Source organism: Tachysurus vachellii, chromosome 21 (assembly GCF_030014155.1).
Source record: "Tachysurus vachellii isolate PV-2020 chromosome 21, HZAU_Pvac_v1, whole genome shotgun sequence".
Lineage (NCBI taxonomy): Eukaryota > Metazoa > Chordata > Actinopteri > Siluriformes > Bagridae > Tachysurus > Tachysurus vachellii.
This window is the reverse complement of record NC_083480.1, coordinates 2,918,192-2,931,794: the sequence shown is the minus strand read 5'-3', so window position 1 is coordinate 2,931,794 and position 13,603 is coordinate 2,918,192. Positions and strand designations below refer to the sequence as shown.

The 13,603-nt window shown below is 39.3% G+C and overlaps 1 protein-coding gene across 1 annotated transcript in view; it reads left to right on the top strand.

The window, feature by feature from the left end:
* Positions 1–13,603, top strand: part of baiap3 (BAI1 associated protein 3) — a 47,003-nt gene that overhangs the window by 21,073 nt on the left and 12,327 nt on the right. The window contains exons 3-24 of the mRNA XM_060857140.1: positions 262–349; positions 1,985–2,062; positions 2,368–2,475; positions 4,578–4,637; positions 5,586–5,652; positions 7,178–7,391; positions 7,520–7,564; positions 7,698–7,775; positions 7,858–7,963; positions 8,177–8,284; positions 9,239–9,331; positions 9,415–9,518; positions 9,701–9,818; positions 10,047–10,171; positions 10,740–10,830; positions 10,920–10,976; positions 11,761–11,858; positions 12,158–12,209; positions 12,288–12,439; positions 12,702–12,825; positions 13,121–13,264; positions 13,363–13,458. Coding sequence (XP_060713123.1) covers positions 262–349; positions 1,985–2,062; positions 2,368–2,475; positions 4,578–4,637; positions 5,586–5,652; positions 7,178–7,391; positions 7,520–7,564; positions 7,698–7,775; positions 7,858–7,963; positions 8,177–8,284; positions 9,239–9,331; positions 9,415–9,518; positions 9,701–9,818; positions 10,047–10,171; positions 10,740–10,830; positions 10,920–10,976; positions 11,761–11,858; positions 12,158–12,209; positions 12,288–12,439; positions 12,702–12,825; positions 13,121–13,264; positions 13,363–13,458 — 2,206 coding nt within the window. The remainder of the gene's footprint in view (positions 1–261; positions 350–1,984; positions 2,063–2,367; positions 2,476–4,577; positions 4,638–5,585; positions 5,653–7,177; positions 7,392–7,519; positions 7,565–7,697; positions 7,776–7,857; positions 7,964–8,176; positions 8,285–9,238; positions 9,332–9,414; positions 9,519–9,700; positions 9,819–10,046; positions 10,172–10,739; positions 10,831–10,919; positions 10,977–11,760; positions 11,859–12,157; positions 12,210–12,287; positions 12,440–12,701; positions 12,826–13,120; positions 13,265–13,362; positions 13,459–13,603) is intronic.

The following is a 13,603-nucleotide window of genomic DNA, read 5'->3' as shown; positions in this document are numbered from 1 at the left end:
GTGGTCAATGCTGAAATACCACAGGGATTCCAGCTACAGAAAAAAAACATGCTTTACGTAAATCCCCCGGTTCTGTCTTGCCTTATTACTGTACATGATTGACAGCTTGTCAGCTCCAAATCAGCTGCATGCAGCATTCTGCTAACAATTGCCTGGTGGTACATCTAAGTGCCTTCCTGCCCTCTTTGTGCATTCTGAAGAGATCTTTCAAATGAGTGTGAGATGCTTTTTTACTGAACAGCCCCATTTACATGTTTGCAGGGTTGCCAAGGGGAATGGAGAGTTCTTTGAGCGAATGAATAAAATTGTCCAGAAGCAAGACAGTCTCTTGGCTTCCACTCAAGCTGAGGTGAGTATAGGATTCACAGGACACCACACACACTCCAGCTAGACCCTTTCTCTTCCATCACTCTGAGTCTAACCAGAGCAGGGCAAATCAGTGAAGAGATGCCTCATAGATCTGTAAATAGCACTGTGTGTGGAGGGAGTCAGAAGGCTGGTTATAGAGGCAGGTTTAGCTATAATAGGCTGCTCTTAAAGGCCTTTGTGCCACCTACACACGAAGTAAGCGTCTGGTTTAATCTGTTTGATTGAGAGGTTCAAGACGCATTACTACTCTGTCTCTGACTGATCCAGCTGAACTGACACAGAGGACACAAAAGGACAATGTTAACACTATATTAATAAATATAGATATTGTGGATTAATTCTTTGGATGAAGGTGATTAATTGGGGACACCAAACAACCTAAAGTATGGACATCTGTACATCAAACCCATATGTGCTTCTCAGAAGATCTAGAAAATCTCTGTACGCTGTAGCTTTACAGTTTCCCTTAACAGGAACTCAGAGACTCGACCCCTGTTCCAGCATGACAATGTCCCTGTACACAAAGCACAGAGCTCCATGAAGACATGGTGTGTGAAGGTTGGAGTAGAAGATCTTGAGTGCCCTGACTCTGACTCAACCCCACTGAACACCGACTGAACCCCAGACCTCCTCACTCTTACACCATCAGTGTCTGATCTCACTAATGCTCTTGTAGCTGAATGAACACAAATCCACACAGACACTACAACATCTAGTGGAAAGACTTCAGAGAACAGAAGAGAAAAGAAGAGAGGAGTGGAGCTGATTATAACAGAAAAGAGGAATAAATCTGGACTAAGATACTCAACAAGGACATATGGGTGTGATGGTCAGGGGTGCACAAACTTTTGGCTGTATGATGCATCCTCAGTATGTTGATTATAGCAAATGTACCCGTACAATTGATTACATCTAAACAATGAAAAGTATTATTTTATATATCTGATATATTTTCTAGATTTTTAATGGAACATTTGAAACATTTTCATAAACAGTATTTCATACGAAATTCTATTTTAGGTTTGATTTTGCTTTTATTCAAGTTGCAGCTGACGGCAAAAGAAAAAAATCTCGAATCTGTTTTATTCAGAATAAAAGAAGGCGCTAGTGTTTAGCTTTGTATGATTATGCTTGTGTGTCATTTTTGCTTGTTTGTTTATCTGCAACCGTATTGTTCTTCCCTTCAGCTATGATAAAGACACGTTTCTTTCCATTAGTTGCCTGGGTTACGTATGTATGTGTGGGTGGAGCTATCAATACAGGGGTGGGACCCATTTGGGTTAGGGGCGTGTTTGTTTTGGTGATTTTATATGTCAACGTTGGCTTTCAAATATCGGAGACCCTAACTTTAACGTACATTTTAAACTTTGTACATGACCCATGTTGAATTTCTCTCAGTTCCTTTATGCTAAAAGGTGAGTTCAGAGAGGTTCAGGAGGTGAACTTGGGAAACTGGAAGCTCACGTGTCAGAGCAAATCCTCCGTGAATTGAATCAGCGCACACGCTGTGGAGTTCTAAGGGTTTTACACATGCAAAGCTTTCAGAAATCACAGCATCAGTTCTTTTCTTTCTTTCTTTCTTTCTTTCTTTCTTTCTTTTGTCACACTTTACAAGGAGGAGATTATTGCAGGTCCGCCGCCACCAGAATGTACAGAGCAGCTGCTTGTTCCTGAAAAAAGTACAAGGAATGAAGTGAGTCATTTTTACCTTCTTCTGAAAATGACTCTCTTACACAAAGCACAGTGTTCAGTGTCAAGCCTTGCTCTTGCCTGCTTTTGTTCAACCCTTGGATTAATAGATGCACAAGAACAACCTGAACACATACCTGAACAAACACACGTGATGTTAAACCAAAATAGAAATAACCTTTGATATCAGCAGGAGATTAATTGGTATAAATGCACCTTTAATAACCGACTTCCACTTCTTGAATTATAGCGTTAACTTTAAAGCCTATGGATATGATTTGAAATAGAAATGTTGTTTTTTTTTCCCAGCTTGATTTATTGTACGAGGAGACGGTGTACACCATGGTCAATCGGGTCGGAGTGCCGTCACCCGAGTACGTGACTAACGAAGAGGATTTGTTCAGCTACCTGCAGAAGGTAGAGACGTCTTTCGTCTCTCCTATAACTCATCACATGCATTCTGTCACAGACATCATTAGTGTACTTTACACAAAAAGTAAACTAATAAGTAAAGCTACTAGAATCATTACTAGTCATTAGCAAACCGCAAACAACATGATCATTCAAAGTGGATTTAATAGTTCATCCAATTACTGAAACATTTTACTGAGGTAAAACAAGTCGGATGATTATCTGTATACCGTATAAACACATGCACATAAAGAGCTAAAGTGCTAACAATGTTTAGCATGAGAAGGTCACAGCTACTAAATTCTTGATCGTTTTTTTCTACACGAAATCGATTGAATGACTGAAGGTATAGCGTGAGGTCACTGGCTGGGTAAGAGATAAAAAAAAAATAATAAAATAAAATATAAGTAAATATCAAATGAGAAAAAAACAAAGTATAGAAATATTCAGTGTCAGTATCTGTCAAGTATAAATAAACTAAAATAATGATTTGTAAATAAGATCAAATTTAAAAATAATGGAGAGCGTCTAAATATTAAACTAATATAAACTAAAATAAAGAGTAAATAAAGAGTTTCTCCAGGATTCAGTGATTTTGTGATTGCAGAATGTAACTCAAAACCAAGTAAACTGCGATATTCTGAAGAGCTTTTTCAAAATTACAGCAAAATTTCCGCTGATTTGGGTCGTGACGTGTCGTGCCATGTCACACTCGTTCAGCCGAATCCCTCTTTTGTTCTTGTGTGTGAACGTGAGTACAGGTCTTATAGAAAGTCATGATGTGTGTGTCTTCACTGCTAGGAGTTTAAACCAAAAATCCTGTGCTTGTGGTTTCACCGATTTAAGACGATTTCTGCAAAAAAAAAAAAATCTTTAATCCACAATGACAAAACCAGTAGTGAAATCCTGGAGGGATGAGAAACCGTAGTCAACCCTGCATTTAGAATTGCACTAGTCTTCTTAGGTACATTGTTGTGTGGTTTTCTACTGTATTTAGAGTTTGTCGCGGGTGTTTCTGCAGATTGTTTTACTTACTTTTGTGTTTCTATGGAAAATCCACAGCAGCCTGGACGGTGTTTTTATCTTAACAGTGTTATATCGCTGCATATGTGACAGAAACCGTGAACCGCAGTCATTCTGTTGAGTTACTTTATTCAATAATCACACCACAGTTCAAGGCTTTTTAATATACACAAAACTTTTATTCAGTGGTGTGTAATTACATGTGTCACACACACACACACACACACACACACACACACACATGGGCTTGGGGTTTATGATTTGGATCAGATGCTCTGAGACATGATTAAATATTAAAGCCTCCTCCTGCTGGTCAGTGATGTTCAAGCTGTTATTATCCACTCAGGAGCTGCGACACTGAGCACCAAGTCTTCATCCTCTTCATCGAAAGACTAAACTGACCCAACACAACTGCACACAACCAACGCAAAGAAAGATGTTTTTATTTTTTTGTTGTGTTTTGATTGTGTTCTTTCAATTCAATTCAATTCATTTGTATAGTGTTTTAACAACTCATATCATCTCAAAGCAGCTTTACAGAAGTATAGAAACACAAAAAAATAATTAAAGTTTAAAATTAAGTTAGTTTTATTTTTTTATCTCTAGCATCTATCCCTATCATCGAACCAGAGGTGTTCTTGCATTTTTAATTGTGCTGTTTTGTTTAAATTTTGCTGTTTTATTTTTTGTTGTGTTTAAAAGTTGCTGTTGTATTTTTTATTTTTATTTGTGTTCACATTTTGCTGATGTATTTTTGAATTTTTTTGTTGTGTTTAAATTTTGCTTTTGTGTTTTGCACTTGATCAAACTCTAACCTAATGATTTATGTTAAGTTATTTATGTTATGTTATTTGTTAAGACTGGTAATCTGATCATTTAATGTCAGAACAGACAGAAAAAAAAGCTAAATTATTCAGAAATACATTAGTGTAGCAGCCGAAATAAACAAAGTAATAAAACATTTTTGTTTTTGCCGAATCACGGCTTCTTCTTTATTGCGCTTTGGTGTGAAGCCGACTCTCTGTAGGTCGGTGATTTCCATCTCTTCTGTAGCTAACAGCATGTTTCCTGTTGACTTTCTCCAGGTGTTTGATATGAGCCAAGAGGAGCATGAAATCATTCTCCAGAGAGTGAAGGAGTCTAAGGTGAGACTTTTAGTGAAATATTCTTCCGCAGATGTCGTCTCCACCAAAGACTGATCTTTTTACTTTCCACATCTGGATTTATTTTCTTCTTGCATTTTAACATCATGTACCTTACAATAATTTTTGCCTTTCATTTTACATCAGAATTCTTTCCGTATATACGTTTACACGCAACACGGAGTTTAAATGTTGCTACGAAACAGCTTTCATGGGCAGACAAACTGAGCGAGCAGAACTGAGATCCTTCGCTCTGAATCTCAACAAGAACCAATCGGCATCTCTGAGTCTGACTGAGAGCGCGTCTATCGATCCCTTATCTCCTGAAAGGTCGTGGTGGTGTTGCAGAATTGCCTTTTTTTTTTTTTTTGACCATTAGATTTTTTTTATTTTTTTTTGGAGATCTGTGTCTAGAACTTGGCCAATACACAGTGCAGAGAAAATGAGACATGTAGATAAACATTTAAAAAAACATTTATTTTTTTTCGTTCAAATGAATTGAAATTTGATTGAAGCTTGGATCCACACTGGAGCCTCCACAGTACAGAAAAACAGTATGACGGCATAACCCACAGAAGGCTATAAAAATCAAATGAAACAAATGAAAGAATGCTACGAGGGTGGACAATCGTGTAGGACCGCTACAAAGAAATATGAAGCGTGAAGATATTGTTTGGCTTCTAAAAAATAGAGTTAATATGTAAAGTCATTTTGTGTGTCATATGCACACTATGTCAGAGACAGCCGTACACCGAAATGCTCACAGTGGTGTTTCACTTGATGTGCACAGTGCATGTCAAACATTTTTATTTATTTATTTTTTGATCTGTTTGCTCTTGGCTGTGATGTTTCCCCGTGAAATTTCATACCAAGCACAAAAACCACTAATGAGAGCTTTAGTTTCTTGTCCAACTCTTTTATAACTCACATGTCTGACCCTTTCTTCTACAGAGACCAGGCTTCTCTCTAAGGGTTTCTGTCATGAAAGGCAAGAATCTCATGGCGAAAGATGCCAACGGTGAGAGACTTTTACTGTATTTTGCAGTCTCTAATTGTTGGAGCACTTTTAGAAGTGTACTGTACTAGAACATGCCATCAAAATTCTCCAGAGTTTAAACCCAGGTGAAGTAGAGGACAATACTTCAGTAGTCGTGTTTCGTTATTATACTTTTACTGTTAGTTGACATATTTATTCTTTGCTTGAGCCTTTATGAATCTGAATATGTGTATTCTTGCTTAGTTACCTTTAAAATACTTGGTACAAATGAGTGAAAATGTCTCTTCTGCTTTTATATAGCTAACGAGCACAAGCTATACACCAGCAGAATGGACTTAGTTCGGTAATCAGCATCTAATTAGAAAAAAACTATCAAGGTTTGCAATAATTCCTCACAAGCCATGACCTTCTCTGATGCACCAGGTAGTTAGCGCTAAATCTATTAGTGTGTAATTAAAGACGGATTATCCTCCAGACTGCAGTGTGAAGCTTGAGAATTAGCGTCCCTGACTAAAATGTTTTAGGATGCTGGAGTAAGCAAAGACATGTATAAAATGAGTCCTCTACTTGGTAAATCAGAGGTAAACTGAGCAAATTTTCTAAAATGAATTGGATATATTTAACAATGTTAGCCTGTTTTCTTTGCTAATTACAGACTAGCATTGATTCAGTGGCTAAATACTTTCACATTTACAAATTCAACATACACTGATTCACATATGCTGATTCACCACATACTGATTCACTGTATACTGATTCATAAAATTGATTTACCATATACAGATTTCATATACTAATTCACTATGTACTGATTCATATATACTGATTCACCATATACAGATTTCATATACTGATTCACTATGTACTGATTCACATATACTGATTCACCACATACAGATTTCATATACTGATTCACTATGTACTGATTCACATATACTGATTCACCATATACAGATTTCATATACTGATTCACTATGTACTGATTCACATATACTGATTCACCATATACAGATTTCATATACTGATTCACTATGTACTGATTCACATATACTAATTCACTATGTACTGATTCACATATACTGATTCACCACATACAGATTTCATATACTGATTCACTATGTACTGATTCACATATACTAATTCACTATGTACTGATTCACATATACTGATTCACCATATACTGATTTTATATACTAAGTCATAAAATTGATTCACAATTTGCTGATTCTATATACTCTATATACATATACTGGTTCACTATATACTGATTCACTACATACCGATTCACCATACACTGATTCACAAAATTGATTCACCATATACTTATTCACCATACACTGATTCACAACATTGATTCACCATATAGGAAAAAAATACTAAAAAGTGTACTGGATACTTCCAGCTTGAAGATATTGATAGATTGAAGATTGATAGATTGATTATATGTTTATTTCAGTATAGTTTCTCATAGATAATTGTGCAATACTCAGGTACACACAAATATTTCTGTATATCATTTATAAGATTTATTTCGGGGGCTTGGTAGGTTACAGTGACCCCTATTGCATGCTGGGTATTCTTGTGGGACAAAGCCCACGAGAGACAGAGGAGAGAAAAGAGAGGAAGTTCAGCTTCCGTAAGAGGAAGGAGAAGTTAGAGAAGCGTTCCAGCGTCAAGGAAGTGCTGGCTGCCAGAGACATCCAAGTGACCGAAGTCAAACCCGAGACACTCAACCCTGTGTGGAACGAGCATTTTGTTTTGTAAGTAGAATTTAGAAGGGAATAGAGCATGAAACGTACACTGATGAACATGTTGCTGAGTATAATTGCTTAATCACTGCCTGTTCATGATGATGGGAGCATCAATTACAATGTTTATCTTTACGCAGTGACATTGATGATGTTCAGAATGATCTTCTGCACCTGGATATATGGTAAGATTTGTCATTTGTGAAAATTGTTTACACCAGCCTTCTCACACCATCGCTCATGAAGGTTAAAGTGCAAGTAAATAATCAGCCTCACGTCAGCATGCCAGAGATAAACCACAAAAGCCATTTCCCACAGGGATCATGACGATGACGTGTCCGTGGCTGAAGCGTGCCGTAAGCTGAATGAGATCAGTGGATTCAGAGGAATGGGCAGGTACAGCACGTCAGTGATCATGCTCAGTTACAAACACTATAACTAACCTCAATTCAGTGATATTATGACATTATTTTATTAGATACTTCAAGCAAATTGCCAAATCTGTAAGAGCCAACGGAACGTCAGCGTCAGGGAGCGAAGAGAATGCAGACGACTTCCTCGGATGCCTGAACATCCCGCTAAGTGTAAATTGAAACAATAACAGACTAATTTAGAGCCCATTTCACATCTATGTTTTTAAGACTTTTCTGAAAGTACCATGTTTGACCTTCATTTAATTTAGGAAAAGCTCTGCATGCTGCAGGAACCTGCACAGAACCCACTTGAGTAAAAAAAAAACAACAAACACAGTAAATAGTGCATTAAAAAAACACAGATTTCTGTATATCTCTTTACAGGAGGTCCCAGTTATTGGCTATGATAAATGGTTCAAGCTTGAGCCACGGTCCAGTGCATCTAAAGTGCAGGGAGAATGTCACCTCGTTTTAAGACTCTTCACCAACCAGGTAGCGCTCTCTCTCTCTCTCTCTCTCTCTCTCTCTCTCTCTCTCTCTCTCTCTCTCTCTCTCTCTCTCTCTCTCTCTGTCTCTCTCTCTCTCTCTTTCTCTCTGTCTCTCTGTCTCTCTCTCTCTCTCTCTCACACACTCTCACTCTCTCTCTCACTCTCTTTCTCTCTGTTTCTCTGTCTCTCTGTCTGTCTGTCTCTCTCACTCACTTTCTCTCTCTCTCTCTCTCTCTCTCTCTCTCTCTCTCTCTCTCTCTCTTTCTTTCTTTGTCTCTCTCTCACTCTCTCACTCTCTCTCTCTTTGTCTCTCTCTCACTCTCTCTCACTCTCTCTCTCACTCTCTCTCACTCTCTTTCTCTCTGTCTCTCTCACTTTCTCTCTCTTTCTCTCTGTCTCTCTCTCTCTCTCACTCTCTCTCTCTCTCTCTCTCTCTCTCTCTCTCTTTCTTTGTCTCTCTCTCACTCTCTCTCACACTCTCTTTCTCTCTGTCTCTCTCACGTTCTCTCTCTCTCTCCCTCTCCCTCTCACTCTCTTTCTCTCTCTCTCTCTCTCTCTCACTCTCTCTCTCTCTCTCTCTCTCTCTCTCTCTCTCTCTCTCTCTCTCTCTCTTAATAAATAAATCCTAGCCAGAAGCTGTGATGAATATATTTATGTATTTTTACCTACTTCTGTATGTTTATAGGTGTTTTTAGTGACTACACGTGTACTGTATGTAGACTGATCTAAAGCAGGTCTGTGTATAAACAGTGTAACAGTGTAAGAAGTGTTACTTTTTACTGTACGTTCTCTGAGCTCATGACTTTAGCCTTCTGACCTCTAAACAAAAGCAGAATATTTCTACAAATCCAAGGCGGATTAAAACAGACTCTAATCTTTTTTGTTTTGCTGTAAAATCGTCACTCTAAAACAGTTCATTTCTCAGTTAATTTAAGCATGTGCTTTCTTCGTCCTACAGAGAGACTCGGCTTTGAGCAAAGTGGCTTCAAACGTGATCATTCACCAGAAGTTGTTAAGTCAGATTCTGGAGTATGAGCACAAGCAAGTTCAGGTTTGGATTCTGGCTTTATACGTTGTTCAGCATTCACACAGAAACAGATGTCACTGCATGCTATTTTCCTGAAACCTTTTCAGAAAGAACCCTATAACTGGAATGGACAGGTGAGCCCAGCTGCATGGACTGTACTCTCCCATCATGCCGTGCAGGCTGATCTGACTCCACTGCAACAGGCCGTCATGTGTGTATTAAACATTAATCCTTTATTGATAACCACAGCCATTCCACCTCACCGTAACCCATATATTCATGTTTATCGACAGCAGATCAGTTTGTACATTGGAGAAGTAGTAAAATTGGCCAGAATGCCTTTTCCGAACTGCTCTCTCTGTGTTTTTTTTTTTTTCCGCTGTGTTTTTACAGTCGCTGGTACTGCTACAGTAGCCATCACCGCTCTCAGAGGATGTGTTACGCGCTGCTGCTCAGGCTGCTGAGGGCCGTGGAGGCCGAGTGGGAGGCTAGAGATGTGAATAAGGAGCTGGTAGGTTCCTCTTTTCACAAAACCTCATTGATCCGGAACGGTAGGGAATGTTCTTTCACAGAAGCCAGAAAGACTCTGGTGCTCTTACTCTCGAAGGCCTTGTGCTTCTTGTGCTTAGATACTGAGAGAAAGTATCGAACCTTTAACACTTGGAACTATATATGGCCTACATGCAGCATTTTGATCATTTGCTGTGAGCATTAATAGAGGGTCTTATTGTGCATGCAGGAGAACCTCCTCGCTGAGAGCTTTAAACTCTACTGTGATTACTGCCTGGGTCTTATAAAGAGCATGAGGCATGTGTTCCCATGCTCCAACCCTGCTGCTATCACACGATGTGAGATAATGCTGAGGTAACACACCCACACACACACACACACACACACAAACACAGAGAGAGAGAGAGAGAGACAGAGAGAGAGAGAGAGAGAGAGAGAGAGAGAGAGAGAATTTTGAAAGGTCTGAACTGGGGAGTCTATTCAAATTCAAATTTTTTTTTTTCCAGCTGTCAATAAAATAGCTGTTGGTGTGGAAGTTTGTGTTGCTTTGCCCTTTCTGTCACTATATTCTCTAGGGGGTCCGTATCGGCTAGAGGGGTTAGAAAGAATTGATATCCTGTGGAGCTTTTTCCAGGGTTGCTCTTAAATGTAGTATAGTGCACTAGTCTCAGTTAACAAGTCAATACTACGAGAGCACACACACACACACACACACACACACACACACACACACACACACACAGATTCCAGCATTCTGATTAAATAGACTGATAGAGATGACAGCTGGATCCCTCTGCTCTGTTTGATCAGTCAGTTCTGCATGCTCAAGTGTGTGTTAGGAAAATATGGTTCGATTTTTCTGCATATAAAAACATCTCTGCTTTATGCTGCTGTGTAACTATCATGCCCACGTGTTATTCAGGACTGTGGGACAGGTGCAGCTGATGCAGGCATTTAAAGCGGTTTGTCCTGACCGCAATGAGCTACACCTGGAAATAGCGACTGTCATAAAGGTAGAATGATCAGATCCTTCACTAACAACAAGAATTCATTCATTCAAGCATTTGGGATATTTCAGAAATATTTGTCCTTCTCGTTACAGAAAGGCACAGTGGAATGGTACGAGGCCACGATTTCACACTTCAAACCAGATGAAGGGGTATGTGTCAAATTCTAAAAAAAAGATTTAATAAATTTGCCCAATTTTTTTTTTTTTACCTGGAATTGCCAAAAAATATGTTGGTACATTTTTGGTGCAAAAGCCGCTTTGCATATCGTCAAATACAATTTAGTACAATCCAGATATTAGATTATTAAACCTATTTCTAACTAGTCACAAACAAACAAAATGATCTGCCAAGAGAATAAGAAAGCCGAAAGCTTGAAATTAGTACAAGATACTGTACCTAGAAACAGATTGATAAACTTTAGATATAGTAAGAAGAAATGCTTGATGTATGTGACTAAATTCAAGAAAATTCCACTACGATGACAAAAAAAACCCAGTGTTCACCAAATCCTTGAGTGAAAAAGCTAGACCTGGCAACTACCTAGCTACAGAAATGCTCTCGCTAGTATCCTCAGTCTAACTAGGTACAAATGGATCGTGTCTCCTGAACCTAATGAACAACAGAAAAGATTCGGAATCACATTTCCATGAACTCTTCATAGTTAGTTCATCAGATACAGTATGTTATCTTTAATATCACAGCTTCATAGATTCTTTGTAATTCACCTGGTGTTAGAACGGGGCAGATCCTTTCAGGGCAATAAAGTCAAGGCAGTAAACTCAGAACTGTAAATATATTTCACTGTCACTCATAAAATCGGTGCTAGAAATGACTAAAACATCCCAGAATACTTTACATCATTCCTGCGATAGGAACGAAGCCGTCTGTCGACCGATTACTGTGTGATTATGTTGTTTCGATGTTTTGACGCAGACTGTGGAGGAGCAGCTGAAGAGACTGGTGCTGGTGGTGGACGCCGTGTGTGTCGATGTTCAACGAGGACAGATCGTCTACAACAAGCTCTTTCATGAGTAACACCTCATCGTTCTAATGTTCTGGAGACCTTCAGTACACTGCTGTGTTTTCTGGAGAGCGATCCAGAGTTTAATTACAACCTTAATTTAGCACTCTTATTTGACTATTAATCCACTCCTAAAGGTCCCGTCTCACCAGATGCATGTCATGCATGTTTGATGAGTCTGAATTAAAGCATTCCATGGCTAGAGCTTGAGAAACAGGAGTGTACTGCTTAAGAGCTAAGGTTAAAAACTTAAACAGCATCCTCTTAAGCCTCGTGTCAGAGAGAAACCCGATGTATTGTTTCTTTCAGCTCGGTGAAGGTGGACTTCTTCAGCATCTCCTATCGGCAGTTAGAGAAGCTGGTGTGTGCACAAATCTCTTTATGATTTGTGAACATCAGATTGACTTTGATGAACAGAGAGATTATTCTCTCTATCCAGGTGGCTGATGACGTGAGCGTCGCGATGGAGCGCGTTTGCGGCACTCTGGAACAGGAGAATTATCGGCTCTCCCAGACAATGGGGGAAACCTTGTTCGAAGTCTTCATATCTTTGAAGACCCTCAAACGATTCAGAGAGTTTCTGCCTTTCAGGTAAGTCACTGTAGCCCTTCTGCTCCATGTCTAAGGATCAGATGATTATTACACTGTAAACTAGACTCCATGAAAGAAAGAACATGAGTCATCGTGACCATATGCGGCTCATAGATGGAAAGTTCTTACAGCTAATCTTCTGAATTGATGCTGAATGTTCTGTCACGATTCTTAAGCGCTATTTATAAGTGGTGATTCAAACACCGGCATCTCTTTTGTGTGTGTGTGTGTGTGTGTGTGTGCGTGTCTGTGTGCTTTATAGAGACACTAAGATGCTGGCACTAACGGGTTTTCACAATTGGTTCAAATCCTCCATTCATAAATGGCTGCAGATTGTGCACGAGAAATCTATTGACAGGATTCGCAAGGCTGTGGAGATGGACCAGGCAAGTTGGAGAAAATATTCAAACCCCTTGGACTGATTGCACAAGCTTAAGAGACGTGTAAATATAGTCCGTATCGACACGACGACACCGGAAAGCTGTAATCACTCTGATTTCCACTTCCACTGCTGTGAAAAGTGAACAGTTTGTTTTTCGTTAGGACAGAAATATCTTAAATTCAGGCGGAATGAACTTTAAGTGTTTATCTCCAGTCGTATGTGAGTGTATGTGTAGTTTCAGTATATGTGTGAGAGCTCCGTTATAATTCTATATATGTCTGTGTGAATGGCACACACAGTTCGAGCCTGTCCAGCAGCACGCCAAACACAGTGTGTCAGCAGTGGATGTCACCACATGCTTCACCCAGGTGCAAGAGTTTTGGACCCAGCTGGCATGGCCCGACTCAGCAGGGGCATTCATCTTCATCACTCGCTTGACTGATGTAAGCTCACGTCTTTGGAAAATTTTTTCAGGTAAAAAGACATGAAAGTGAATCATATTAAGAGTGCAGAAATAATCTCCGGATGTTGTTCGTGGCAGAATTTGTGCAGCGAGGCGGTGTGCTATGCAGAGCTCCTGAAGCGCAAAATTGAGAGGAACCAGCTGGGTCAGGACCACCGGACCTTCATCATGCAGGTATTGCCTCTTGAGTAGTGAAGAGGGTTTTCATTTCACTTCAGATTCTTTCTCCTTGGCAACATTGCTTTCTTCCATGGAGTTCTTGTGCTATGATGCTATCTGATTTATATTTTTTCTTCTTTCTTTTGTCTCTGATCCCTTC